The 27980-nt window shown below is 44.3% G+C and overlaps 1 protein-coding gene across 1 annotated transcript in view; it reads right to left on the reverse strand.

The window, feature by feature from the left end:
* Positions 1-1711: 1711 nt before the first annotated feature.
* The window catches only part of nlgn3 (neuroligin 3), a 117140-nt gene continuing 90871 nt past the window's right edge, over positions 1712-27980 (reverse strand). The window contains exons 7-8 of the mRNA XM_022751764.1: positions 12633-13422; positions 1712-2575 (exon numbers count right to left, since the gene is read on the reverse strand). Coding sequence (XP_022607485.1) covers positions 1717-2575; positions 12633-13422 — 1649 coding nt within the window. The 3' untranslated portion in view covers positions 1712-1716. The remainder of the gene's footprint in view (positions 2576-12632; positions 13423-27980) is intronic.

Here is a 27980-nt window from a genome sequence, read left to right on the forward strand (position 1 = left end):
TGGGATGTTTCAAATGACGACAATACATAGAAATTATTTGTGTTGGTGCTTTTCAGTCTGAACAGTGTTTTAATTGTTTTGTAAGTGGGAGCGATATCTCCATAGAAGCCCTATACATATATGTATGTATGCCCATATTTATATATATATTCAAAGAAATACAAGTGTGCACTGATGTAGGTTTATTCAGTGCAAACAGGCCACTGTCTGCTTTCGAAGAGGAACTCTTACAAAGTCAATGGAATCATGTCAGTTAGTTCAGTTGAATCTTTAGCTATTTTTTTCTCTTACACGTAAAATAATAGATTTATTCTGTAATCTTTAAGCAAAATTAGACATATAGAACTTTGAAAATAACAAAAGTGCTATTTCGCAAAGACAGACACCCAGAGACGCAGCAGAAACACTACTGGTGGAGAACCAAAATCAACAACATGAGAAAATACTCAGCCCCCCCTCCCCTCCATGACCCCCACCCTCCCCCCCCAAAAACCACATTATACAAACTACAAACAAAAAAACAGGTGCACGGACACACACACACACATACACACACAGACACTCACACACACTCGCACACACTCGCACGCTTTCTTTCACCCACATACAGACTCACTCACTCACTACTCTTGCATTTGCAAGTTTCCGAGCATGTGTCTCTTCCTTTATCTCAGCCTCTTAACCGCTCTTGCACGCAAAGGAATGAGAAATCATTTTCACATGCACACAAACACACAGGTGCTCTAAGCAGCATGTGTACGTGCACACTTTGTGGAGATAATATCAGATAGCTTAACAGATAAATTGGCTGTAAAAGATGCACTTTTTTTCTTAACAAAACAATCACAGTAACATAGTATTTATCTCTGCCTTCTCATCTCCCAGCAAGAGCTGTCCCGGACAAATCATTTCTATACGAGCTAAAAAAAAAAAAAAAAAAAAAAAAAAAAAAAAGAAAAGATAACACCATTTGTGTGGGTGTTGTTGTGTTGGTATGCAACAGAAAGAAAAAAAAATGTGTTGCCCAAAATGGGTTTAAAATCTCTACATCTGCATATCCTCTGGTTCCCATCCTGGATTCAGTCTCTCATCTTTGAGTCTCATCTGCTTGTAACACACTCCACTTGGAATAGTCTCAGGGAATAGAAATAATGACAAAAAAGAACAAGCTTTGTAAGGCATTGAAAAGTAAAACAAAACAAAGAAGCAATTAAAAACATTTCGCAAATATTGACGTAGAGGCCATTGTTCTAGATGTGTCTCCCGCAGGAGGAAGGGATGGGAAATAAAAAGCACTTTTCTTTGTTTTTGTTATGAATTCAAGAAAAAAAGTGTTGATATCTCCTCAGTTTGCTTAAAAAGGCTTTTAAAATGATTATTTTAGAAAAAAACACTGCAGAAAGACCCCCTCCCCCCGATCAGGAGAAGGGAAGCAGTTTGATTTTGGCAGCTCTGCACAACTTGACATCCATAGAGAGCTCTCAGCAACTCTCCTCGTTGTAAAAGTCTAGTTAAATCTCTTCACGTTTTAATCCGACTCCTGCCCTTCCCCTCCCCTCCCCCTCCGCAGCCCCCCCCCTGTGCATATTTCATAAACACACATCCTCTCCTCCGTTCGTTCATCCTCCTCGCTCCTCTTCCTCCACCACCGCCGCCGCTGCCCCCCCCCCCCCCCCCCCTTCCCGCCTGCGCCGGCTGCCCCTGGCCTCCTTAAAGCTATACGCGGGTGGTTGAGTGGGAGTGCGGCAGGCCGGTGGAGTTGAAGCCGGTTGTGAAGGTGTTGTAGGGGTGCAGGTTGGGCATGCCCACCAGGGAATTGGGGATCATGGTGATGGTGTTGGGGGTCATGAGGGGGATGTCGTCCGGAGACCGCCGCAGAGTGAGCGTGTAGTCGGGCAGCGAGGCCAAACGAAGTGCCCCCTCGTTGCTGTTCCCCGCCTCGCACTCATGGTGCGTCTGGTTCATCTGCAGCGACATGATCTCCTCCTCGGGCGCATGGTGGCCAATGTCGTTGGAGGTGGTCTGGCGCTGTGGGCTGGGCTGCCCGTGGCTGGAGTCCTGCCGCCGCTTGTCCTTGCGGTAATAGAGGGCTGCGAAAGCCAGCACGTTGAGGAACAGCAGCGAGGCTCCGACAGCGATGGTGACGCTGAGCTCTGTGGAATAATCCCGCGGATTCTCCACCACCAGCGGTCCCGTCTCCTCGTCGTCGCTCCAAGAGTCTTTGTCCTCGCTGTTGTAGGCTGGGGACATGGGAGGCCGCTTGGTGTTGAACGGCCAGGAGGTTTTCCCGTTGGGCCTCTTGGTGGACAGGGTGTTCTGCGTGGTCTCTGGCGGGGGCACTTTGGTGGTGGTGGAGGTGTAGTGGAACATGTCGTGGAGGTTGTACAGGTGGGGCACTAGGTGTTTCCAAAAGGCCACTTTGGTGGCGCGGTAGTGGTCGCGCACACGTGGCTTCAGGCCGATGTGAAGGTACAGCTGGTCCTGGGGGTTGTACTTGGACCAGGCCACCTCTTCAAAGCGGTTGGCCTTGGTGTGGATGAACTTGGTGTCTTGGGGAACCGGTTTGTTGGGATCCCTACAGACAGAGAAGATACAGATGTGATAGTGTTAAATTAGCTTTTGAGGGTACCTTTAATTATTCATGCTCCAGCATTCATGTGGGGATAGGAAGCACATAAAAATACTAAAAAGAAAACATAACAGTATCAGTCACAGCTTATATCTTCGCGTGAAAGGAGTTCTACCACTACTGGAGAATTTTTTGATCTTGCTTGGCGAAACCCACAACAGCAAACGCACAAACCCACAGCAACAACCAACAGACTGCAGTTAATAATTGATCCAGGTGTGGTACGTATCACACTTTCTGTGGCTGCATCAACTGACATCGATTCCTCCTATTTATTTTCCCAACACTACACACTCTTATATTTCTATTTCTACCACAAGACCTCGATGCAGCAGGACCCAGTCCCTTGCACCTCTCGGCTACCTCTCTGTGGGCATAATGTGTCTGTCTGCCCCCCCCTCCCCCCCCCCGGATGCTGTTCTTATTTCACTTCTGATGCAGCCCACCCACAAAAACCAGGGCAGAGGCTTTTAAAGTAAACACATATGAATAAGTCAGCAGGCTTTAGGGCTCGCGTCAGGAGGCATCTTGTTGTTGATAATCCAACGCTGGTGGAGCCCCTCCGCTAATTGCTCAGGGAAGGCAGCACAGTGTGCATTGGCATCCAGTGTACTGATGTAAAGTGGACCATATTAATCAAGACACTAAGAGGGAACTGCAGAGCTGTGTGTGTGTGTGTGTGTGTGTGTGTGTGTGTGTGTTTGGATATAAGGATGTTTGTGAGTATGAGACTGAAAGTGAGAGACAAAGGGGAAGTGTGAGAGTGTGGGAGACAGAGACAGAGAGAGAGAGAGAGAGAGAGAGAGAGAGAGAGAGAGAGAGATTTTTCCAGATGCAGTACCTCTTTTGATCCACAGAGTTCACTGTTCCACTTTTCAGTTTCTGCCACATTGCTTCAACACCGGATGGCCAACCATTTCAATTACAGTGAAGCTATTGATTTATTGAATAAATTAACATATAGCAATCTCCCACAATCACACAACTCCTTGTAGCGCTGTTGCTGTACAATTTCAGGAGTGGGAGTTGTGTGGTCCATGGTATTGCTTTTGCTGATGAAATGACTCATTGTGGAAGAACCTGAAGAATAAGCTCTGCAGCCTTGAAAACACAATAATTGACGCTGGAGCAGAGGAGTTAAAACCGCGTTGTTGCAAAGAGGCAAGGATCTGTGCGACATTTCTCTAAATGTCATGAAATATCCCTTTGCGGGTCTGATTGCAATGTCAGTGGCAAGCAAAGTTCAAATTTAGTTGGGGATTTAGGGATATGGCGGCTACAGTGTTTTTTTGGCAAGAGCTGAAAAACCTCCAAACACAGCCAAGAGAATTAAAAGCCATGCCAGAAGAATTCACCCTCCATCCTCTCTCCTGTTCGTTTCTCTGCTGTCAATTTTTCTTTTTCAGGTCAGTGCTTCTGGGAGAGGTGAGAGAGGAAGAGAGAGAGGGAGAAAGAGAGAGAGGGAGAGAGAGCGAGAAAGAGAGAGAGAGAGGTAAAGCAAATTGAGATGGCTTGAGCTGAATCCCTGGACCTGGGCCGGTGTCAGCAGAGCAGCCCGTAAATAACCTCTTTTATTAGGCCTGTAATGATCCCCAATGAATATTGACAGCCAGACTATGATGACTTTGTAGCTGAATATCAGTAATTAAGTTTCAAAGGAGCGGGTGGTGGAGGTAAGGTCATATTGATCTCCCTGTGTGCAACATGCCAGAGAACAGGACGTCAATGAAGCAGCCTGAGACATGGTTGTCTACAGTCTCTGTGCTTGATGAATTCTCACAGCAGTCCTGTGCGTGCTGTCACACACACGCCCCCCCCCCCCCCCCCCCCACACACACACACACACACACATACACACACATACACACATATACACACATATACATACACGCACATGACAGCAATGATGGAGGTAGAGTAATTTCTCCTGATGGGAATTACGAGCGTTCCCACAACACTGCAAAGGCTCTTTATTTAGGAGGGTCAATTTGCAGAATTGTAATAGCAAAAATATTGAAAAGGTACTTAGGTAGATCTTCCAAAACAATCGGTGTGTGCAGGCAGTAAGGGAGCTACGGTGCAGAGGAGTTAGAAAAGCTCTTTGGTGGCTGGCTGGCTGGTTCAGTGCAAGTGAAGATGAATAATTTAGGGAACACAAAGAAATCAATGTGGCATCTTTAGTTAATTTGATTTGCCGCATTAGAGAACAACTGGCTGCCTTATCTAATTACACACACATATGCTTGGGTAATTGTTGCAAAGTCAATAGTAAACAGGCTACATTCCTTTGAACAATTTCTACCACTGCTGCTCAACTTTGGGCTGCTTTCTGGCTTTGAAGTCCTGCCCTGAGCTGCAGAGTCAGGGCGGGAGTGATCCGAGTTCAGTTTCTGCTCCTCTGTGTGGTGAAGGCTACTAGGTTACCCAGCTCTATTTGCACTGAAGCTTTGCTGGGTGCCGTGTGATGAAATGTAGTCAGATCTACTTCATAATGCTTCCTGAGTGCTGTGCCGCTGTGTTTTGCACATGGTGAAAATAGTGCTATAGTCTGTGCTTTAGTTTTCTGCAGGTGGCAATCTGTCTCAGTTTTGTGTGGAAATTACAAGTGGTTCACTGTATAACAGCTGTACAGTATGAGCCAATACAACAGTCTGATAATGAATACTGCCAGAGTGAAGCTGATGATATGCATTTTTTGTTGAAAACCTTCCAGACAGATGTTATTTTGTCTTCCTCTTATATGAATATGAGGATAAAATAATATTAAATAAGTAGTGGCAAAGAACACAGTCTATATTTGCAATCACAGTCACATGCAGTGCCCCAAATCCATATGATTCCAGGGAGCTTTTTTAATACATTATGTGTTCAACCTACAAAAATGACAATATAGGTATACTTAAAACAGACAGATGCAAGCTAAATACTAGGGCTGAACAATTAATCGAAATATTACCGAATACGCAATATGGCCAAGTGCAATATCCAGATCACAGGAGCTGCAATTTTTTTGATAGAAGTCAAATTTTCCACAACATATCATAAAAGAAGCATTGTGGTGCTACAGAGATGCCTCAGCCTACAAATCATATTCTCCAGAGATAACAAAGATCACATCATCGTAATTTTTACATTTATTTCAAGAGCAAAAATGACCATTCCAACTGAAATCGTGACTATCTCATTCGTGATATGATTTTTCTTTGATGATATTCAGCCCCACTACATACGGTGGATTTTTGGCTGTGATGCTGACATACATTATGGATGGATGGTGGCGAAACAGCTCAAAGATATTGGAAAACAAAAACAACGCATTAAATCTTTGGAAAAACACCTGATGTCTCTTTGTGAAGTTTAATCAGCAGTGACGAAAGGAGCAAAGTTTGATTGACAGCAACGCCACACATATTGTATTATTTCTTGGTATATTGACATGTTTGTATACTAGCTTCTAAAACAGTATATTATGATAATTAGTGTACATTATCTACTGTATAGAATGAATATGTAGGATGGGTTTAAGGTGCAGTCTCACAGTCTTATACACACGACAAAATATGAGCTGCTCATAATAATACTGTGTTCACCCTTTGTAGATAATAAATAAATAAACTTTCAAGCTGTTCTACCTTTACTATCCAGAATGTCATAATCTCTACAGTGAGCACCATGAGTGTGTGAACAGAGATATTTTCGTTTGGCTCCGTGCTCTTATTAGTTTGTATGTGAAACAATTTAATGACTATAAAGTCAGCTGAGACTAGTCACAGTTGAATACTCAAAGATACAGACGAAACAAAATAGAATTAAATAGGCAGGAAAGAGAAACTTGACGATAAGATATCAACAGTCTGCTGATCTTGATGGGCCACATACCTTTAGAAGTCACAGAAAGTAAAGACTTTCCATTAGAGATAAAGGAGGGAAAAAAATTGAAAACACTTATTGAACATTATCTTAACCTGTCAGGAAACTTCTCGGAGGCTGATATGAGGGGTGGGGGTTGGGGCGGTGGGAGGTGGTGGGGGGTGGGGGGGTGTACAAAAAAAAAGAATTGCTTTGCCTGTTCATTTGATGTGCCTGAATTGCCTCAAATTAAAGATGACACTCTGCGCTCGAACCTTGTGCTCATCGTATCATTTCACATTTAAATATTATGACAGTCCGGTGATAAAACGCTGAACAGTACATTGTTGTCCAAACACTTCCAGAGCTCGCTCTATGTGTTCAGCTCTATAGCAAACGCCTCGTGGTGACTTGTATGAACAGCTCTGGCATTGTGTGATGTTTGTGGTCCTGTTGGGCTCTCAGAGCTCCCCTGCATTAGCTGATAGCCTGCCTCCTGTCAGACCTCCCACTTAATCCGGATGGTCATTGGAGCTGTGGCTGGACTCCCAGGCAGAGGAGAGGGATTATTACACCCATAAAAGCAGGCGTTTTAATGGCCTTTCAGATTTCCTCTGATGTGTTCATATGGCTGTGGTACTATAAACCATCGCCTTCATCTCCTCCTCAGTCCCTCCCTCCACTCATGATGACCCGCTGACCCCTGCAAACCTTGGTCTGCCATGCGTGTTTAAGTGCTCCCGTGTGTTTGTGTCTGTGATCGACTGGGAGTTTGTGTGTGTGTGTGTGTGTGTGTTTGTATTTGTGACACATCATGGTGTAATGACCTCTGGGGCCACACAATCGCAGAACTTGAACACAGGACATGTCACATTTCACAAAGCCGTACATGGAGTGTGGTGATGATGTAGAGCCACTCCAGACTGAATTAAGAAAAAAAGCCTTTTGTTAAGTGTTTGACAGCTCTTCCTCTATAAGACGCTGCGCCTCCTGCATGGCAGACACCACTCTCAGCTCTACCTACACATGTGGCAGAACAGGGCCTGAGCTCATTACCTATTCCAAGCCCTATCTGCAAGCACCGATGTAAAAGGTAGATAAGGGGGGGGGGAATGAATATCATTTTCTTTCTTTTTTTCATTTCCCATGTACCTCCTTCCCCTTTTCATCCTGATGTAATTTGAAGCGCTTGAATGATCATAGACCTAGCCATCACCAAATCTGAAAAGACACGTTTAGGTGCCCTAAGGCAGAAGACAAGAATCTATTTTCACTACACTCAAGGTCTCTGAATCCTCAGCGGAGTATAGTTTCTCAATATAAAACAAGGTACATGCATTAATTCAGTGATCCACTGATGCTCATTTTGCTAAGCTGCCAAAATATGCAAAGTTGAATCCTGTTTTTTTTTTTTTTTCAGTTGTTACTGTTGTGTAACAAATTCATCCCCTGCAGTTGTTTATCTACTTACTAGGTAACACAAAGTAAGCAGCTAATTGTAATTTTCACTCCGACAGAAGGTTCCCAAAACCCTTTAAATTTTTTAATAAATAAACTCAATCTAATTCTGTTTGCAGACTTTGTCTTGGCAAGACGTAGGGGGGCAACTTCAGCACTGAGTGGGCAAATTGTCAGGCTGTGCTCTTTTACCCTTCATGTGGCTGCATGCTGGGGCAGAGGGCTGAGTGATGCGTGGTTCATATTTAATGGCAGCCTTCGGTTCAGCAGGCTAAATGATGCAGGGCGAGGCGCTGTGACTTTGGGGCGTGCAGAAGTGTTGGAGGACACAGCGCTCGGACCGCTCCTTATTATGGATGCTATTGATTTGTTTGATTAGCTGAGTGGCAGCAAGCAAAACACCTCCCTCCTCCTCCCGCAACTTCCCTCGATTTCCTTTCTCTCCCTGTTAACCAATTAGCAGCTTTCTACCACTTCTAAATTTCTCATTTTAATTACTTAACATTAATATTAGCCTATTAGAATTCATCCCCGTTTTAATCTGACAACCACTTACTTATGGATGTACACATGCGGATCTACTTCCTCTTCACCTCCTCCCCCTGCTGTCGTCCTCATTACATTCAGCGCACGGCATGGACACCGATCAATGGCATCCAGGCCCCTTAACAAGCCACACCACTTCCTTACCTTCTCTAATGCAAATCAGGATATTGGCTACAAATCTCCTATCAAGTGAGTGCCTATTTAATGGAGTAGGTAGGTGGCTGTTTGGGGCTGTGCTATTCTGCAGTGCCGAGCATTCACAGACTCCTTGTGCAGGTTGAGTTGGCCCTAACGAAGGAAACCAAAGGGAACGGGGAATAATCCAGGGAGAAAGGACAAGGAGGGGGATCAGAGATGAGTGATGTAACTACTAGACAGCTGGGGTAAGAAAAAGGCTGAAACAGTGTGTGAATGAGGTCAGATGGGAGAAAGAGTTGATGTATACTTGTCGTTAACTCTGCAGAGGAGGGGTGTTCGATTGACAAGCGGATGGAAAACAAAAGAAAAAAAAAAAATCAACTGGCAGAGTTGTGAATCAAAGTGCTGGCTGTTAAACTTCACTATAGACACACTGCAGTTACTCCTATCTTCATTTGTTTGGTCGGCAGATGTTGTCACTAAAGACAACGCAATCAATACTGCATATTTTAGCTCATGTTGTGAATGTAATACATGAGTAGCCTTTCTGTTTTTGTGTAGAATAATGAGAGAGAGAGAGGAGGATGGAAGAGCAGTGGAGGAGAATGAGGGAAAAAAAAAAAAAAAAAAAAAAAAATCAGCACATGACAACGCTCTGCTCTTTAACTACCTAGCAAGGCCCAGCACAGCATGTGGCGCAGCTCACACACAGAACAGGGGAAATGAGCATCAGCCAGCAGGGAAAAAAAAAAAAAGAAGCGGGAAGATGGACCAACATATTTACAGCACTAATGATATATAATGATTGATCTTTTCTGGGCTTTTCATCACTCTGTCTTTTCTGAGGTGCTCTGCCTGTGTGTCCGCTGTGTTGCTGTGCTGTGTTGCTGTGCTATACCGTTCGTGTTTGAGAAGGTTCGGAAGTCTGGCAAAAAAGTTTTGGAGAAACTGTGCCGAAGAAGCTGTTGTGGCAATAAAGCGCAAGCCAATTTTGCCTGTCAATAGTAAAACAAATGTTGCAGCCAGAAAAATAACTCTGAGCTGAGTAAATCCCCCGCCTCTGAAACATCCCTAACTCTCAGGAAAGAACAGCCTCGTAGTGTAAACACACACTCTTACAATCGCACTCGCACACACATGCGCACACACACACTAAGAAGATTTGACAGCGTGCACTCTCTGTATGCTTTTATGCTTCACTGACACTGATGGAGAAAAAAAAAAAAAGCGCATGGGCAGGGATTTGCCCTGTAAAGATGACACATGAGAGCTAGAGACAGGAAGAGCTTTTGGGGGGGAGGGGAGGGGGGCATGGGCGACGCGGCTCTCTAGCTCGCTGCTATGATACACACTGTTGACATGCAGCCCAAGTGTCTCAACATCGTGTCACACGTGTTTCTACAACGATTTAGAGACGGAGGCAGGAAGTGCAATCTGGGTCAGTTCATTACGAACATCTGGAAGGGGAGCGAGAGCTGCTTTGCAGATATAGGGAAGAGGGCTGTTGGACAGGCCACGAAGGCGAAGGCAATACAACTGGGTCTTAATTAAAAGGATGTTCTCTATAGCCAGACTGTGTTGGGTGGTGTTGGAGGAGAGATCTTTATCCCCTAGTGTGGTTTGAATGAGGAGGATGGACTTAAGAATCTATGGGAAATATCTAACATCTTCAACCCCCCCTGAAGAGTTTATGGTAGATTCCTTTACTTGGGCTGGAGTAAAATTATCCTTTGGACCAGCACATTGAGTTTTCTATTATCCTGGGATCTAATCCCAGGCTCTTTACCATCTGAGATCCTAATTGTGGTCTGACTGTAATCCCCTTGTCTGGAGTTACGCCAAGGCAACACACTATAGGGTGGATACTACACGTAACAGGGCAAACATGGCTCTAGAAGCAGTTCCCACCCTCCCACCGCTCTGCTTGATCAATCAGTGATGTGGAGATCTAAAAAACTGATATCTGATCAGCAGTAAAGAGCAATTTGTTGTTTCGACTTCAGCTGCTTTGAGGGTAATCGCCAGGTTAGGGTTACAGCAAGCTCATTGTCCATGGCTCTGTGTTGAATCTGAGTGGTTTATAGGTAACACGGGGAAGGCTGTCGTCGTCCGTCAGAATTAATTTCACTGACATGGCAAGATCCAAGTTCAGAGTGATTCAGTACATAAGCACTGTGCGTTGTTACCTTCAGGCCTCAAACTTTTCTCATTAAAATTAAACACAACCTCTCTTTTTATAACAGCTGATAATATTCTTGGAAGGACAAGTAGTCAATTCCATCTGTATCTACAAATTGCAGCTTTGTATGTGTTGACACAAGATGGCTGCCAGGCAGAGGAGACAGCTGTTTAGTCCGAGCATCACTGATGGACCTCAGTGCTTTCCTTGAGGAGGCAAAACAGCCGACATCAGTCCATCTGCACTAGTCTGCCATTAGCAGTTCAAGGATCTAGCAGAGGCAGCGGCCTGGGGCCCATCCTATCAGCCAGACGACTGGATGTAAATGCCACCTGATTGGACAGCAGATGATATAGAGACAGATAAAAAAACAGAACAAGATTTCAGACTGCATCCCATTCAGGATGGGATCAATACCTCTCTGGTAACAGGGATTGTCAAATTAAATTTCGGTTGTTAGAAATGATTACTAGTAGTCATACAAAATGGCCAGGCTTTGTGAGGGGTGGGGGTGAAATTGAGCATGGTGGGGAGCGGGAGTCACCCAGGGCACGAGTGATCGACTGGGTCCAGGCCGAGGGAATCGATACCGCCGAGGGCAAGAGTTTGATATGCCTCCCTGATAAGTCTCTGTGTCTTTTGGGCCTCGGCATAATAGAGCATAGATAGTATTTCCAGCCACACACACACGCACACACACACAGACACACACAGAAGTATACAGAAAGGCAGACTGCCACACACACATACTCAGCCCAAACAGTCAGCCAAGCACGAATAGCACGGCACACATTCTGGAGGAACATTTAATCTTCCTCAGATTCAATATGTTTCAGGTTTTCAGACTGAGACCCAGCAAGTCCAGGCAAAAAACACCCCTGAAAAAAATGTCTCTGCTGAAAAATGTCTTTTCTGTCCCATACTATCCATTGTAGGGCTTCCATTTTCCTGCTGCTTCTTTTTCTGTAGTACAGAAGTACTTTAAATAGGACTGAGATAGGACGTTTCTATGTTACTTCCTATTAATAACTTAGCAAGTTTGTAATTGTGTGATCACTGGTTTTACTAATGTGAAAGTGCTGCTGTTTAATTCATTTAAAATATTAGCAAATGATATGTGTGAATATGTTGTGTTGCTACTATTGTTAGACCCATGATACAAACAGCTGTCTCATCCTAACTGGGATCTGGGATGGATACCAAGGACCTGTTTTACATTGGTACTGGTTCCTGATTGGTCAGATCTGTAATACTGATAGGATCCTGCAGCAGCTCAGTATCTGAACATCAGTCATTCATTCATTTAATGTTTGGCATTTCCTACTGTTACTGTAGTCTGAAGAGTGAGCTATCTGTAGCAAACCGAAATAGAAACAAAGCTAACCCTATGTGTGTAACAGCTGTGTGCAACAACAATCAGTGCAGCGAGTCATTTCTCCACCACCAGCTGGAGTTAGCAAGCAGCGCCATCACCCAGAACAACTCAAGAGGTCGACTTCAAGTCAGGTGAAACAACTCCACAGCACCGACAGTTAAAACTGTTTTGATACTAACACTAATACGGTAGCATGGTCAAAATCAAGAAACTCTGCTTTTAATTGTAAGCCATTTATTTTCAAATTCTTCCTCACTTCTGATATGTCATGTGTTTTTGAAGCAACTAGCTACTTGTGCGCATGTATCAGATGGCTGCTAAAATCATACATTTTAATCTCATCAATATTAAGAAAGGAGTACCAATTAGTATAAGAAGGATTGGTATTGATAAAATCCAAATGATACCCATTCTTGGTTGGTATAAGTGATGAAAAATAAGTTAGTCATTGTACTCACCCAGTCTTGGCAAAGTTGGTCCAGTATGTCATCACCACAGCACTGAGCATGACATCGTTCTTTGAAAAGTTGCAGGGGAAAAGGTCAGTGGGACCAATCATAGGAATTCCAAAAACATAGGGCACCTCGTCCCCGTGGGCGGCGTCCGACCAGGCAGGCTTCATCAGGCTCTGGCAGTGGTGGTAAAAGGCGTAAAAGTAGGTGGGCGAGCCATAGCGAGCGTGGAGATCAGCCGTCACCACCGATGGCTCTACCCACTGGTGATCGGTAAACAGAGCCACCAGCGTCTTGCGCCTGGTCTCTGGATTGTCTCTGTCTGCCCAGTCTGTGTACATGAACTTAATGGTTTCCCTCAGTGTGTCCTTGCCCTCTGGGTACCCGTACAGGCTGTCCACAAAGTCCGAGACGGAGAAATCAAAATCATTCCCAGACACGCCGTCCTCTGAATCCACCACGTTCTCCACAAACCGCAGCCCTTCACCCTGGTTGACCCCCAGCATGATGTCGTAGTTGAGGAACTCGCCCTGCTCCATCAGGATCTCGGGGTCATCGGGGATAACATCGCCGTCTATTACAGGTCCAAAGGCCACGTGGTACCTCGCTGGTTGTATGTCCTGCTCCACCAGCTCCCTGGAGCTCTTCTTCCTCAGACAGTCCACCATGTCTAAGGTGTCCAGGACATTACAGCCCACCTTCTCTGCAAGGAGACGCGTATACTTGACCGGCTGGTAGTTCACCGCCCAGCTGGAGAGGGCTGACCCGCTCTGAATGATGGCTCTGTGGAACAGACCTGCACAAGGACACAGGAAGAAGAGACAGGGTGATGTTCAGTGTGTCGTTATATTATGGAGGATAATTCACTTATGTCTTATAGTACATGATAGTTGTTAATTTCGTTGCTGCCATGATCAAAAGGGGGCTGTCAGCTACACAGTTGATAAGAATAACAAAGGCCAGACAGTACGAGTCCTTGTTGCCACACAGAACAATAATGGAATCATGGCTGTGATAATGAATGTGCAGATGGCCTGGTCTCACAGACAGCTCGCAGACAGAGGAGGGAATCAGCTCTCTGTCTGTCATTTTCCCTTCTTCCATCCATCTCTATACGCTCGCTCGGTAATAGTCCCTGTATGTTTGTCTGGAGCAGATGCTGCCAGTGTGGCTCTGTAGCCTTTGTTGCAAACAGTGGATACATCAAACCTGGCAAAGCAAACTATACCATACTATACATACTATACCATACTATACATACTATACCATACCAAGCATCAATTTCTTTCCCTGTATGAAATGAAAAAAGAGTCCAATTTAAGTGTTCTTGAATACATGAACCCTGTGCCCTGCTCCTGTTAATGTACTTTTCAAGGTATCTGAAATTGGATGAACCTCAAACACTGCAATTATACACACGGGTTCTCCTTGCAGTCATCTCACACATTCACACACACACACACACACACACACACACACACACACACACACACACACACACACACACACACACACACACACACACACACAGTACATCTGCATCAGTTATGCCTCGTGTAAGTTAAAAGTCTTTCTTTTTCTTTTTTTTTACCTGAAAGATCACTAAATTCTTCAGGAGTTTGTGGGTGGATTGCTTTAAATAAAACTCGACTCCTACTCCCTACATTTGCACAGGGAATGGAGCTGCACATATTCACCTGGCAATACAATGCAACATGGTGGAACACAATGAAAGGAGGCCAAACTGAATAGAAGACCACGGTTCCCTGCTTGTGATGTACAGGAATAGACACATGTTGCACTGAGAGTCAACAGGCCACCTGAATCTACATAGGTGTGTGTGTGTGTGTGTGTGTGTGTGTGTGTGGGTGGGTGGGCGGTTGGGGGTGGAGAGGGTTCAGAAACCAAGCCGAACAAATCTACAAGTCTGATGGGGTGCTCTCACAAACTAAATTACATTTCAATTGCAGTGCAATATGAAGGAAATCTAAAATTACTTTTCACCACAAGGAACAGATCCCAAATAACAAACATAATTTCATCAGAAATAATTGAATCACGTCCCCTTTTGAAAAAAAAAAAAAAGTTCTCCTTACAGACAGTAATGTGTAGGTGACATGACATCCTTTCTCTCGGGTAGGCCTTCTTCACACCATCGCCGATACCTAGCTATCTCTGCGTTGACAGCACCGCTCATCCGTCCATCTGATATGAATTCACAAGTGCTGTTTTACCAATCTCAGAGAAAATCAGAGGCGAAGCTCCTACCACTTGACCACGCCGCTTTATTGCTCATGGCACTATCACTGCCAGAGTCGAGGGAATCCACTGAACTCATGATATTGAAAACCATAGCGGATGAAACACTCCCAGAATGGCACGCATAAATAAAAATAAATAAATAAATAAAAAAAAAAAAAAAAAAAAAAAAAAAAAAAAAAAAAAAAAAAGTCATTAGATGATTCAACATTAAAGCCACAAAGACCAGCAGAGACACACGCAAGCAGGCACTCTCGGTTTGTGATATTTCAGCGTCAGTGTGGGTGGCTGTGTTGAAGTCTTTGTGTTTATGAGGTAAACAGCAGAGTTAAGTGCCAGATATATCACTTTGGTAGTCTTAATCAGAGGCGGCGGGGGGCTTATTTCTTCTTGGCGAAGATGAAGTGTTTATTTACAGAGCTATTTACATTTATTTGTTCGCAAGTAGTAAGTAGAATTAATGTGTCTGGGTGAGTGAACTGTGAAATGTTTCTGTGGTGAGTGTGTTTACTAGTATAAGCCACAATTTTTGTATTTCAACAATGATTTTTGGGTCTGAAAGCTGTCTACAGTGACGATTTCAATAAATGTCTGAATATAAGTTTTGATTTAGCCTCAGTGCAAGAAATCCTGTTTGTTTTTCTGTGCCTCTGCAGCATGGGCCTTTTTTCTACGTGGATGAGACTAGCAGCTCTCTGTGGCCTTGCCCTGACGCTGCCCCTTTGAGCTGTCCTGTGGTTGTGCATCTCTGCAGGACGGTGGCCTGTGCCGTGTCCCAGGGAGCGGAAGCAGATGTCGAGGGTTTCACCCACTTGAAAGCATTAGAGGAGCAGCCGTAAGATGAAAGATGGCCGCTCTGACGCAGAGGGGGGGAGAGGGGGGTTGGGGGGGGTGGTGGTGGTGGCGGCTGGGGCTTAATCCTACCATCCCTCCCTTCTCCTCCTCCTCTTCCCTCCTGTCCCCTCCCCTCACTCTTTAGTGGTATTGCCTCTCTTCACATCTCAACTCGGATTGCGCTGTGCAAACAGAGCCAGTCATGGTGCAGGGAGTCTGTCCTGAATCCCAATGCCGCCAGCAATGGCACAGCCACTTTCTAAACGTCTTTGATCAGAAGTTGCTCTAGGAAAACGTTTGCCAGCAGAGCAGTTCCTGTGATTGCCAAGGCAATTTGACAGACATACGTATATCAAATCCGTTTGTCGTAATTGAGGAGAGCGGCTTGAATGCGACCAGGCTTGCTCCCCGTGTCTGCCTGTGCACCCAAACCCACAGATGGTCCAGCTGCTGAGGAGGCTGCAGCCAGGTTGACACTACTTGATTTATTTCCCCGCTTTGGCTGATGAAAGGGTGGAAGAGTGACCGAGGCTTTACCATTGTTTGTTGAGAAACATATAAATCCAGCGCACATGAGCTGTCACTGGACCGATAAATATGTATTAGAGCTGTGTGTGATGAGCCCCACTGAGGAAGGAAGCTCACTGGGGAAGGTCAGAGAAAGAGTAGAGAAGAGCACAGGCTCCATCACCCACTGAGGGAATCCACTAATTATCCACACTGGGAGGTGTAGCCAATATGTGTGTGTGTGTGTGTGTGTGTCAGTGAGCCCACGTGTATTTGTGTTGACTTTGATTGATAAGCAGCAGCAATGATGAATAGAGCGGCAGACGACAGGCATCATCATGATGGGGGTTAACCATTTGTGACACTGTTTTCTCTTCAGTATCTACACTGACGACTGCGAAGTGAACATTTCCTCACTCAATATCCAGACGAATTAAAGAGGAAGGGCACGATGCAACACCACCAACATGTGTGTCACATTCATATCTAGCATGTTTTTTACTTTGTAAGAGCAACAGATAGCCCTATCATTATCTGCCTGTGTTTGACATGCGAGAACCCGACACCAAAACTGTGAGCAGATCCATCAAACCATAGCGTTGCTGGCAGATTGAGGTCACGCTGAATTATGACTGGAGCTCCGAGGTAATCACTCATTGGGCCCCTGCTAAAGTGCTGTCGCGCCGCTCTGCAGCCGCCTCTGTGCTGCTGTTCGCCGACCTCGACTGTGCTGCCCCCTCACTAGACACCTGTTAAACGGGCATACGGTTCAGGCCCTGGATTGTGGAGTGGCTTTTGGGGGTGGGGATGGGGGGGAGCTTGACCTTGGGGTTTAATGACCACGAATAGTTAGAGAGGCAATTTACACCACACACTACACACCACAACACCACACAACACAACACACACACACACACACACACACACACACACACAGACAAGGCTACACACAACACAAACACACACAGAGGCTCAAACAAACACACATAAGTTTAAGCCATGTTTTGACAACCGCGACACGGATGAACTGGTGATATTAACGAGCCGATGCTGCGTCACCAGAGAGACAGCAACATGACGTGGCTGCGCTTTGGATCGCCCGCTTGCTGTATTACGTGGCAAACACGGGCATGTGTGAGTGTTCAGTCCGTGCTAATGGATGAGGATTTTCTGTTGGTGATGATGCCGGTAAGCGCCATAAATGACTGTACTTTGTAATCTGGAACAGCTGGCAAAAATCACAGAAGCGTCAGCAGTGAGTTTTATCAGTCTGGCCCTGAGATACATGTGACTGTAAAATGCATCCTGCAAAACCACTACAACCTTAACAATGTCATCCAAATTAAAAAAAAAAAACAAAACCAAAAAAAAAAACTTAACAAATACAATGTTAATGAGACGTCTTATCAGATGACCTTGAAAGTTTGGATTGGCCGAGTGTCATTCTGTAGGTTAGTAATTCATTTTCTCAACAATATTTCCAAATGACTTTAAGAGCTAATAAGGGTGAAAATATGTAAAGCAGCAAAATCTTATCTAAATTCTTCTCATATGCATAAAAGCCATCGCAAGAGAGAAGTAACGTGGCCACAGGGACATGTCTTTTTCTCTCTCCTTTTTTCTCTCCCTCAACTCCTTCTAGATCTTGTACTTGCTTCTTCTCCGCCTTCAATCTTTCCTCTGCTCTGTTTTTTCTGTGTCTCTCTCTATCGCACTCTCCCTGTCTCTTTTTCTGAGGGACCATGGTGAGTCCCTCCCTGCTGATTATTAGACATAAGCCTGCGTTCAGCGGTGCCTGAATCCTCTGAGCCATCTTACCTCCACCATCTCTTCAATGTAAGCAAATCTCCACAGACCCGTGGACTATGCAGAGCCCCCTCTGTTGCAAACATTTCTCTCTCTCTACAGTCAAACTAGGCTAGCGCTCAGTTGGACACACTCAATAAATGTTGCGCTGCCTCTCTTGCTGCATTTCAGTCAGGCTCTTATTTTCTTTCTCTCTCTCTCTTTCTCTCTCTCTCTCAGTGCTGCTTTTTTCTCACCACTCGTCTACTTGCAAGGATCCACAGTGTTTTTGTAAATGATGAAGATATGAGAAGTCGTTTATTCCCATCTGAAATATTTAAAGCCAGCCAAAGAGATGAATACTTATAACATTTGTCTAATTGTGCATTCTTGGCCACTTGCAGTCACATAACACAGGGTTAAAGCTGCTGTCTCCATGGCTACAGCCTACAGTACCACAGGCTGCATCCACTTAAACACAAGTGCCTCTGGTCTGATCATGCATTAGTCCATGGATAATTTCACAGTGGTCTGGCAGCCCTGAAACAACACCTACATTGTTTTTCTGTTCCATTAAAATTTCCCGCCCGACATTGAACTTGTCAACTTCAAAACGCTGACGGAATCAGGAAAAGGGTAAGCCGCAGATTTCTCAGACACACGTAGTGTCATTGAGTACACTTCCTGGATTCCCTCGGGCCACAGAGAGATACTGTAAGTTAAAGCAGAGAGGCATCCAGGCAGTGTGTGAGCATGAGTGTGTGTGTAATCAAAGTGAAAGTTATGTGCAGTGCTTGTTTGCTTAAACATTAAAAATGAAACATGACACGAAACGGTCCTAAATAAGACGTACTACTTATGATTCATTGCATGCATGATTTGTTTTCTTGCTCTTTCATGGCTGCAACTATTCTTGTTACCTGGCTTCGCATGTTTCCTCTAAACCAGATTTACTCTGGACTGATTTGGTAACAGACGATCCAACAGGATAGCTGCCAAAGAACATGCATCTTCCTCCCAGAAACCGACTGCTTTGTTTCTGCATGGATCAGAACACAAAAGTGCACCGTTTTTATAATTTCTACAAACCCTCAGACTGTCTTCCATCCCAGGAGGTGTTGTGGCAATATTTAAGTGAAGAGCAGTGGAGCTTTGAAAGAGAAGGACTGCCCTCTTCATGTTTCATCATGTCCATATGCAGTGTCTGAGGGGCCAGTGTTTTCATCTATCAGTGTGAGACATGCTTCATGCCAGCCCTATATAATGTTGTTTGAAGCTTTTGGTCTTCTGTTCCAGCCTCTGTAGAGACTGCCTGCTTGCCTGCAGGCTGTGGCTTAGGCCAGATAAAGAGTTTGATCCATGAGGGTGGATGGAGGGAAGAGAGAGGGAAGCAGAACAGATGAGACACAGAAGAGAGGGGAAGAAAGACAAAAAAAAAAAACAAGAAAAAAAGCAGGATGGGAAGAGGAGGAGAGACAAGAGGAAGGCAGAGGAAATATGAAGGTATGAGTGAAGGAGAGGATAGGAAATGGGAAATAGCAGGAGGCAAAAGCGGAGGAGGTGAGAGGAAGATAAAAATGACCCCATTGACAGGCTGTACCCAGGTTCCAGGATCGATGTGCATCTGAGCCCGGCGAGTGTGATATCTCCTACTAATCACGACGTGACATCCACTGGTCAATACCACACACTCCAGGCCTCATCATCACACGCACCCTGGCTCTCCTCCGTCTGCACGCACAGCACAACGGGGCCACCGCTCCTCCGTCAAGTCATCAATCCGGCTGCTAATCACAGGCATGCGCAGCGCACCTGAGTCAAACAATATGTTGTGGACTAATTCTCCGGTTTTATTTCGGTCGAGGATTGGGGCGTGGGTTGGGTTTACTATATCGGGACGCTTCAGATTAGTTTGTGTCGTCGTTTGTAGTAAAGCAGATTAAACTGAAATATCAAATACTTCACTGCGATTGTGTAGAAGTTTTTGGTGCTTCAGTGTTGTATTGTCCAATACTGCAAATTGGATCTGGAACTCTTAGCAGGATAACGCTGCTATTTCTTTGAAAATCCTTTGTGATCCAGTTATGGAGCCCACAGACAGAAGCACAAGCATAAATATGCTTGTGCCCACTCACTAAAAACCATCTTACGACACTTAAGTGAAGGACTTGCCACTGCCAGGAAAGTGTGTGGACAAGTGTTTGATGGATGAAAGAACCAAAGGGTAGGCTCTTTTTTGTGTAGCTGACATTCGGTGACTGAGAAAGCCTCGCACTATGTTCTCTGAAAATTCTATGAAAGAAAATACTATTCACGCCATATCTCTGAATAAAAACGTGCGTACGAGTGTTCCAAGTTGGATTCACCAAACTCTCATAACTGCACAAACTCGCCCGTGAATTGCTCCTTTCAGACTGATGAATACTGGCTGTTCAAGAGGAAGTGCACGTTCATGATATTGGATCATTAGCATAATCAACACTCCTAAAATTGCCAATCAAAATTTAGCAGAGTCAGTAGTCGTATCAGATGACCCAAAACAATTAGCAAATGTTATCAGTGCATCTGTCAGTGATGTGTCTTTGGAGCAGTACTGTGCGATGACAGAGGTAAATAGGAAATGGTTCAGGCATCTTTAACTAAGATGCTAAATTACATCTTTCTAAAGCACAGCTGTCCATTACTAAGACAGTGAAGGGCATCACAATCACTAAGAGATATTAGAACAGAGAATATTGCAGCCTACAGTAGGTGATGATACTGGACAGAGATCTGCATAAAGACCCCGAGGCAGCGAGAGGAGTGAGAGAATTTTCCAAATAACTACTGAGCTGTATAAGCTGCTCTGATAAAACATGCCAGTAAAAATACTCAAATCTGAAAAATGTCTGAGTGAATTGGCAAGTCATGATGATGACGATGAAGATGAAGATGATATGGTGCACACAGAATATTCATTTTGCATTTTGTATTTTTAATGAAATCAATTTCAAATATCATATTTAACTTCAAATTCTTTCAGATTAGTGTGTATTTCCCTGTGTTTTCCCCCAGGGAAAAGAAGAATGGCGCTCTGTTCGTGGCTCGTACGACAGGCCTGTACCACTTATGAATTTGGTTTGCTTGAGAAAATTGTGTACAAGAAAATTGGTGAACGCCACAAACTCTCTCATTCCTCTTAAGAAGGAATCTGTCTGTACAACTGCTTCTTGCATGAGGCCCATTGTTATCAAGAAAAGTTCCTGTCCAAGATAGGAAAGTTTCAACAAAGGAAATCACTCAAAAATTTAAATTAAAATTAAATCCCCTTTACTGCACTTTTGATTCATTCAGCTCTTTCCCGTGTTTTTTGGGACATTATCTGTGCATTCTCATGACTACACGTGCATGCACGTGCACATACTGAATTGATTTCTGTCCTTCTCTCCTCTCGCAGCCTCCCTGCCAAACCAAGAGAAACAGAGAGCCTGCACGGTGAATTTTTCCATTTGCACTCATGCATGTGTCACTAATGCTGCAGCCTCTGAAAAGCAGAGAATGCTATCTCTGTGTCCTTCTATTGCTAGCTCTCTTTGTGCTCTGGCATTCGAGGCGGATTTCACTCAGCTCACTCCACACTGCTGCAGTGCCTAGATTGGCCTGATAGCTGTGTACGCACAACAACAACACACACTGTCAGCGAGCCTTGACTCGGCGTCGACGTGGAAATGGGAAGAATAATGAGTTATTACAGGGTTATCTGTGTGTATCTCCATGTCATGACTGTGTAAGCGGCTCTGCTAATCTCATTAGATGAGACAAGTTGTTAAAGATGTTTTCTGATTTCCTCTCTCTTCTCCTACTGTGTCCACAAATAGATTTCAGATCAGTGTGCTGAGAGGAAATGATTAGTGCTTTTAGCTCCCACAGAAACTGGTGCGCAAGTGGCTGCTGTGTAGTAACAGTGAACAACATCTGACTCCTGTTGTTTCTAAATATATGCACCATGTTTTACACTGCATCTGCATTGTATGGCAGACCCAAAGCTCGGTACATTTTTATATATATGCAGTGAGCGGTGACAGCCGGAGACAAAGAGTGCACTGGCTTCAAGGAAGCAAAGCTCCATAAGTACAAATCAGATGTAAAATACATCTAGCATGGGAGGGTCAAAGATATAAGTCACACACAAATATGACAATTCAGCCATGAAATGTGGACGGATGGGAAGCTTCTATTCTTGGCGACATCTTGCCTGTGACAGCCAGATGGGATAGCTGAAACTCATTTTTGGGCCAAGGAAAGCCACGGAGAGGGCGCAGTTGCATTTGTGACAGACAAATTATCGCAAGGGGTGTACACCCCCCTGAGGGGAATCAGAGGGATTCAGAGCAAAGACGGAAAGAAAGAGTGACAGAGGGAGAGAGGGAGAGAGGGGGAGAGAGAGAGAGAGAGAGAGAGAGAGAGAGAGAGAGAGAGACCTCAGTCTAAGTGCCTAAGTCTTGCAGAAACAAATTAGCTGTGAGCTGTAGGGGTATGGGAGGTGAAACTGAGATGGATACGCACATCCCAGCTAAAAGCAGGAGGTGGGTGGAAGCTTACTGCTTACCCTAGCCCTTTTCACAGTCTTCCAGTATAGCAGATCACTAGCTTACAAGCCTTTGAGTCTGGTTCAGAAAAGGATATGTGCCCGATTACATCTGATTGTGGCTCACACACAATAACAAACAATGCGCATGGTGTTATTCACGCACACACAAGCGCACACGGCATAAACATGTTGGCTTAGCTGCACATGTGCATCCTCTAAATATCAACTGTCTCTCCCGGGAAGTCCAATCCTACTCTGTCTTACACAGAAAATGCCTACGGGCAATGTGTAATATTATATACAACCCACCTACATAAAAGATACGAGCATGTGCACACACACACACACACACACACACACACACTAACGCATGCACGCACTCATATAATTCGGGAAGCTCATTAAGAGCCACACACAGAGCACCTAGTAGGCAGCAACCTTTTTTCTCTGACCAAGAACATCAACAACTCTTTTAATCTAAACCACCATTAATGAACCAGAACCAGAGGAGATGTTAGAAAAAAAATACTCCCCTCGATGCACTGTAATTCCTGCGCCCCACTTGAAATTATAGTGCTCTTCCTATTAGAGAGACTCCCCCTATTACCGATCCCTTTTAGGGTCAGTGGTCACACCAGCAGCAGCAGCAGCAGCAGCATCCGAGCTGATTAACTATTGTACCAGGCATGAACGTGCCAGGCTGGGCGCGGGCTCCAGCAGCGTAAACATATTCTTCTAGCTGTGCCTATGTCACTCTGTGTGTTCCTCTCTCACAGCGTCTGACACCACTGTTCTCTGCTCTGCCCATTGTGCCAGTAGCCCTGCAGCCAGGAGCCACACAAGCTCGGTCTAATTCAAGGCGGCACACCATGCAAACAGCAGACAAAAATAGGATGGATATGCGGCGCCCTCGCCTCGCCCTCATTCTTGGGCACACATTAAAGATTGAGAGCGAAACTGGGGGTCTGGGATGGGACGGCGCGACGAACGTGATCCCAGGACCTGAGTGTGGAATTACCTGCTCTGAGGAAGGCTGCTGTGTTTGTGCATTCATTCAGCATGCGTGTGAGTGTGTGTGTGTGTGTGTGTGTGTGTGTGTGTGTGTGTGTGTGTGTGTGTGTGTGTGTGTGCATGCTTCCATATGTGCATCTGTGCTTGCTTGTGTATGAGTGGCCTGTATGCTGTGTGCTGAGAGAAACACAGTGGAGAGATAGCAGCACTGTCACAACAGCCCATCCCTGGAGAGCACGATCTCTGTCCCCCCTCCCGCCTCATGCTTCATACTGTAAACTCCCATTGAGTCAATTACTGTGGCAGACTCTTTAGCCACCGTGACCACTTACTGTAAGTGGACGTCGAGACAATTGGGTTATGACATGTTCTGCCTTAAAAAAAAAAAAAAAAAAAAAAAAGGCTTGGAAAGCTTCCACTGGCAACAGTGGCTCCCTGAATATCTCCTCGAACAAATCAAGTCAACTGGAAATCCCAACAATTAAGAGCTATTTGTGCAGCCTATCAGAACTCAGCATTCGGCCACTGAGCATCGATCTGCTGCAAAAGTAATCTAAATCAATCCATTCAAATGTTTTTATTGTGATTAGGAAATAAACTGAGTTGCTGAGATGTTGACTTTCGTAATAGAGATTAAAAATGTGGTGACCAAAGGGTTCATCAATCTGAGGAACTTCATTTCTGCCTCCAACAAAAGTGTGCTGACTATACATTTATCTGCTCCACAAACTAGAAAATATATCTTAGCAAGACAAACAGACAGACGTATGGATGAACTAAGCTGCCGACATCTATTCTCATTTTGTCAGAGAAGGAGGGGGGAGGGAGGAAGAAAAAAAAAAGGAAGGTCATGGGAGGATATGAAAGGAGGGGAATAAAAAAAGAAAGAAGAAAAAAAAAAGTGAGAAGACTCTTAAAATTCCTCAGTGGGTGCTTTTGTCCCTGGAGAGTATTCAAGGCAGGCAAAGGCTCTCTGCATAGGAAAATTGCACTCGGCATGCTAACTGTGACTTTGCATTCATTGTGAGGAAGACACAGGCATCTCAATGCACTTGGTGACTCATGCAACCATTTCATCTCCAATGTGCGCTGTTCTTGAGTTCAATGAAAACGCTCTGAAATTATTGCAGCTGAATTCAATTTCTTAACACCAAAAGATATTTCTATATGGGCTGGAAAAAATACTTCACATTCTCACTGGAATTGAAGACAACTATTTCCTCTCTGATGTAGGTTTGTTAGATGTATCCAACAACAATTTCATTTCTATTGAACTTAAGACAATAAGAAAATCTAAAATAACTGTGTTTTATTTCCAAGAGGCCGTTGGCGGTTGCAGTTTCGTCAGTTTTTATTTTGAGGAGGGATTTAGGCCCACAGGGCGGAGAAACAACTACATCCTGAGAGCTAGTCCACGGCTAAGAAGATTCGATGGCTTTCGGAACAGTTTGCTCAAAGCATTTTCATTTAACTGTATTTTGTGCAGCTCTGCCACCCTTCTATAGGGTCATATTGGCTTATGATGCTCGGCAACTGTGAGTAAATATAAGCCTGTGTATTAGATTTGGGGCCCGAGATGAAATCTAATTTCTGTGAGCTCAGTGAGAGAGATTGCCTGCTGATACACATCCACACATCCAAGGCCACATCTGGCAGGCCCGATCAAATATACATGAACCTCAGGAGATCATGATATGGCTGCACTCCCATTATTTCCTCAAGTCCACAACACATTTTTTGTTCCTTGTAAGGTGTTTGATAGTGACACTGACATTTACTTTGATATTTACTCACTTTGCGCAGATAAACACGACGTGACATCCATCTTTTGTATTAGTGTTTGCCAACGCCTTGGTTACTGTCCAATCTCATGAGGATACCATTTAAGAAGTGAATATTGTAATGAAGGCAATAAAGCATTGAGATGACTTGGCTGATATTGAGAAGTGACAGTTAATTTCAGTCATTGGTGTAGCCAGCTGATAACAGATTGATAGTGTCACAAAACGTAATGGACAAGTAATTAATATCTATTGCGCAGTCTCCATTTGGAACACTAATGCATCATATTGAATTTCAGATGAAACATAAAAAAAACAAAAAAAACAGAGTGACAGAAAACATCTCAATGTCTGGCGCCGTGTCAACCTCATTTCAAACCGGCCCGGCCTAATAACAACGACTATATACATTCCCTTTTCACAGCCACACTCCAGCCAGTTTTCAATTTTGGCAGGACAGAATGCCGTGTATTTTTACCTCCGGTCCTTCCTGTCAAGCTCTGAAAAGGCCAAATGGGTAGTGGTGGACAGTTTCTTCACCACCTCAATACCCAAAATTGTGTTGGCTGCTTACAGTGGAGTGGTGGTGCAGGGGAGTAAAACGCAGAGTGACAGGCCGAGGTCTTGGCACAAGGGCAGAGAGCTGTGAGCTGAGCTATGGTGAGGAACAGTGCGTCCCCGCCCTGGCAGCCTCATTCACTATTTATTTGTTTGTGTCTCTCTCTCTCTGTTTGTGTGTGTGTGTTTGTATGAGTGTGTGTGTGTGTGTGTGTGTGTGTGTGTGTGTGTGTATGCATTCGTGTGTGTGTGAGCATGGTGCCCGTCGTCATTCTATTTGCTTATGTTGTGCGGGTCCTGGTGCGTATACACACGCCTGCATTCTGGTGAACTTTCCGTGCTGCTTGTGGAGCTGTGTGACCGCCTCGCTGAGGTAAGAAAGGCATTCAATAGTTGCCTTTCCGCCTCAGCGGTCACTCTTCAGATTATCAGTCTTTTACATTCAAACCAAGCAGTAGGCAGTGGAGGAGAGAAAAAGAAAAAAGAAAAAAAAAAGAAAAGAAATAATATTATGGTCGTGTGAAAAGACTGCACACTTTCCTTTTTCATGTTTTTGTCCTCTTTTCCATGGTAACATGCTTTTCACTGCAATCTGTCTGCTCTCATATCTTCCCCTATATTCTCCTCTCTCTGTTTTGTCTCTTGCTGCCAGTGCCAGTAGGCACACAGCTGTAGCCACATGAAATCCCCCGGAGTGGGAGAGTATGTGGTCTTACATGTACACATGGACTGTGTGTGTGTGTGTGTGTGTGTGTGTATTTGTGTGTATTTGTGTGTATATGTTTGCATGTGTGTAGTGCTGAGCTGAGGTGAGCTGGGCAATGGGGTGTGTGTGTGTGTGTGTGTTTGTTTACGCTGGCGAACCTTTAACGACAGTCAATCCCATGGGTCTGGACCTGCTATAGCCAGAGCTCTCTCTGTGTGTGTGTGTGTGTGTGTGTGTTGTGTGTTCAGAATGCGTGTGCCAGTATTTGTGCACGTACATACATGTTTAAGCAGTATCGATGCAAGTCTGCGGAGATGACTTATGTGTGTGTACGGGCGCGCTGAGTGTGCTCGTCTATCAGTTAGGCTGCATGCTGGCACGCTCCACTTTCTCAATGTCAAGCTAACACATATTCAGCAGCAACTAACGTCACAACACTTGACACATATCTCACCCACAGACATTCTTTTCCAGCACACATTCAGAGTGGCATCGGTAAGCCTATTGTCATTACTATAGAATGTGTCATTGTCAGCTTCCATCATCATAAGGAAATGACACACAGGTCTGGTCTGAGTCACACAGATTAGAAATTTAAACTTGAGTTCTTTCTGTGCCTCTCAAGTTTGAAAATCTTAACAAATCATCGTGATTACAAGCTTCTCCCCAGATAAATATATATAGAGAGCATTTGGGGTAGGTGGGTACTGACATTGGGTCTGTACAATTTATTGCAATAGACTTTTTTTCACAGTAGACATTTTGACATTCCACAGCAGGAAAAGCAGGTGTAAATACTAAAGTTAATGATGGCTGAATTCATTTAGCTGCTTCGGTTTCACCGTCCTGGTATTGTGCCTGCTGGATCACTGTCACACTGTCATGGCTTACTGTGACACTTGAATAGAAGAGAATATTGTTAATGTTATTAGTAACACCTGCACTTTCCGGCAATGACAGTTAAAATGTCTGCTGTATTGTAGTGTGTTGATTTCCATATAGAAAAGATCTAGACACAATATGTTTGCACATTTTGTTTCAGTTTTAATGAGAATGTGTGGAGCTGTTTGGTTACGTACGTGCAAATATCCTTTATTTTACATCTCCACCAAATTAAATAATAAATTGGTCACAAAAGCAAATAAACAAAAATAATTGTACCTGTATAGGCCATTGATGAAATACAGTCCAACTGTTTGTTAATGAAAACAAGGTAAAGTTATCATAGTATGTTGATCTGTTATTACCATACTGGCCTAAAGCTAAGATTTGTTTTTGTACAGAAAAGGGGAGGTCATCTTAAATTTTTAGATGACGTATATATATATATATATAAATAATAT

The sequence above is a fragment of the Seriola dumerili genome, unplaced genomic scaffold (assembly GCF_002260705.1).
Source record: "Seriola dumerili isolate Sdu_G_001 unplaced genomic scaffold, Sdu_1.0 BDQW01000161.1, whole genome shotgun sequence".
Classification (NCBI taxonomy): Eukaryota; Metazoa; Chordata; class Actinopteri; order Carangiformes; family Carangidae; genus Seriola; species Seriola dumerili.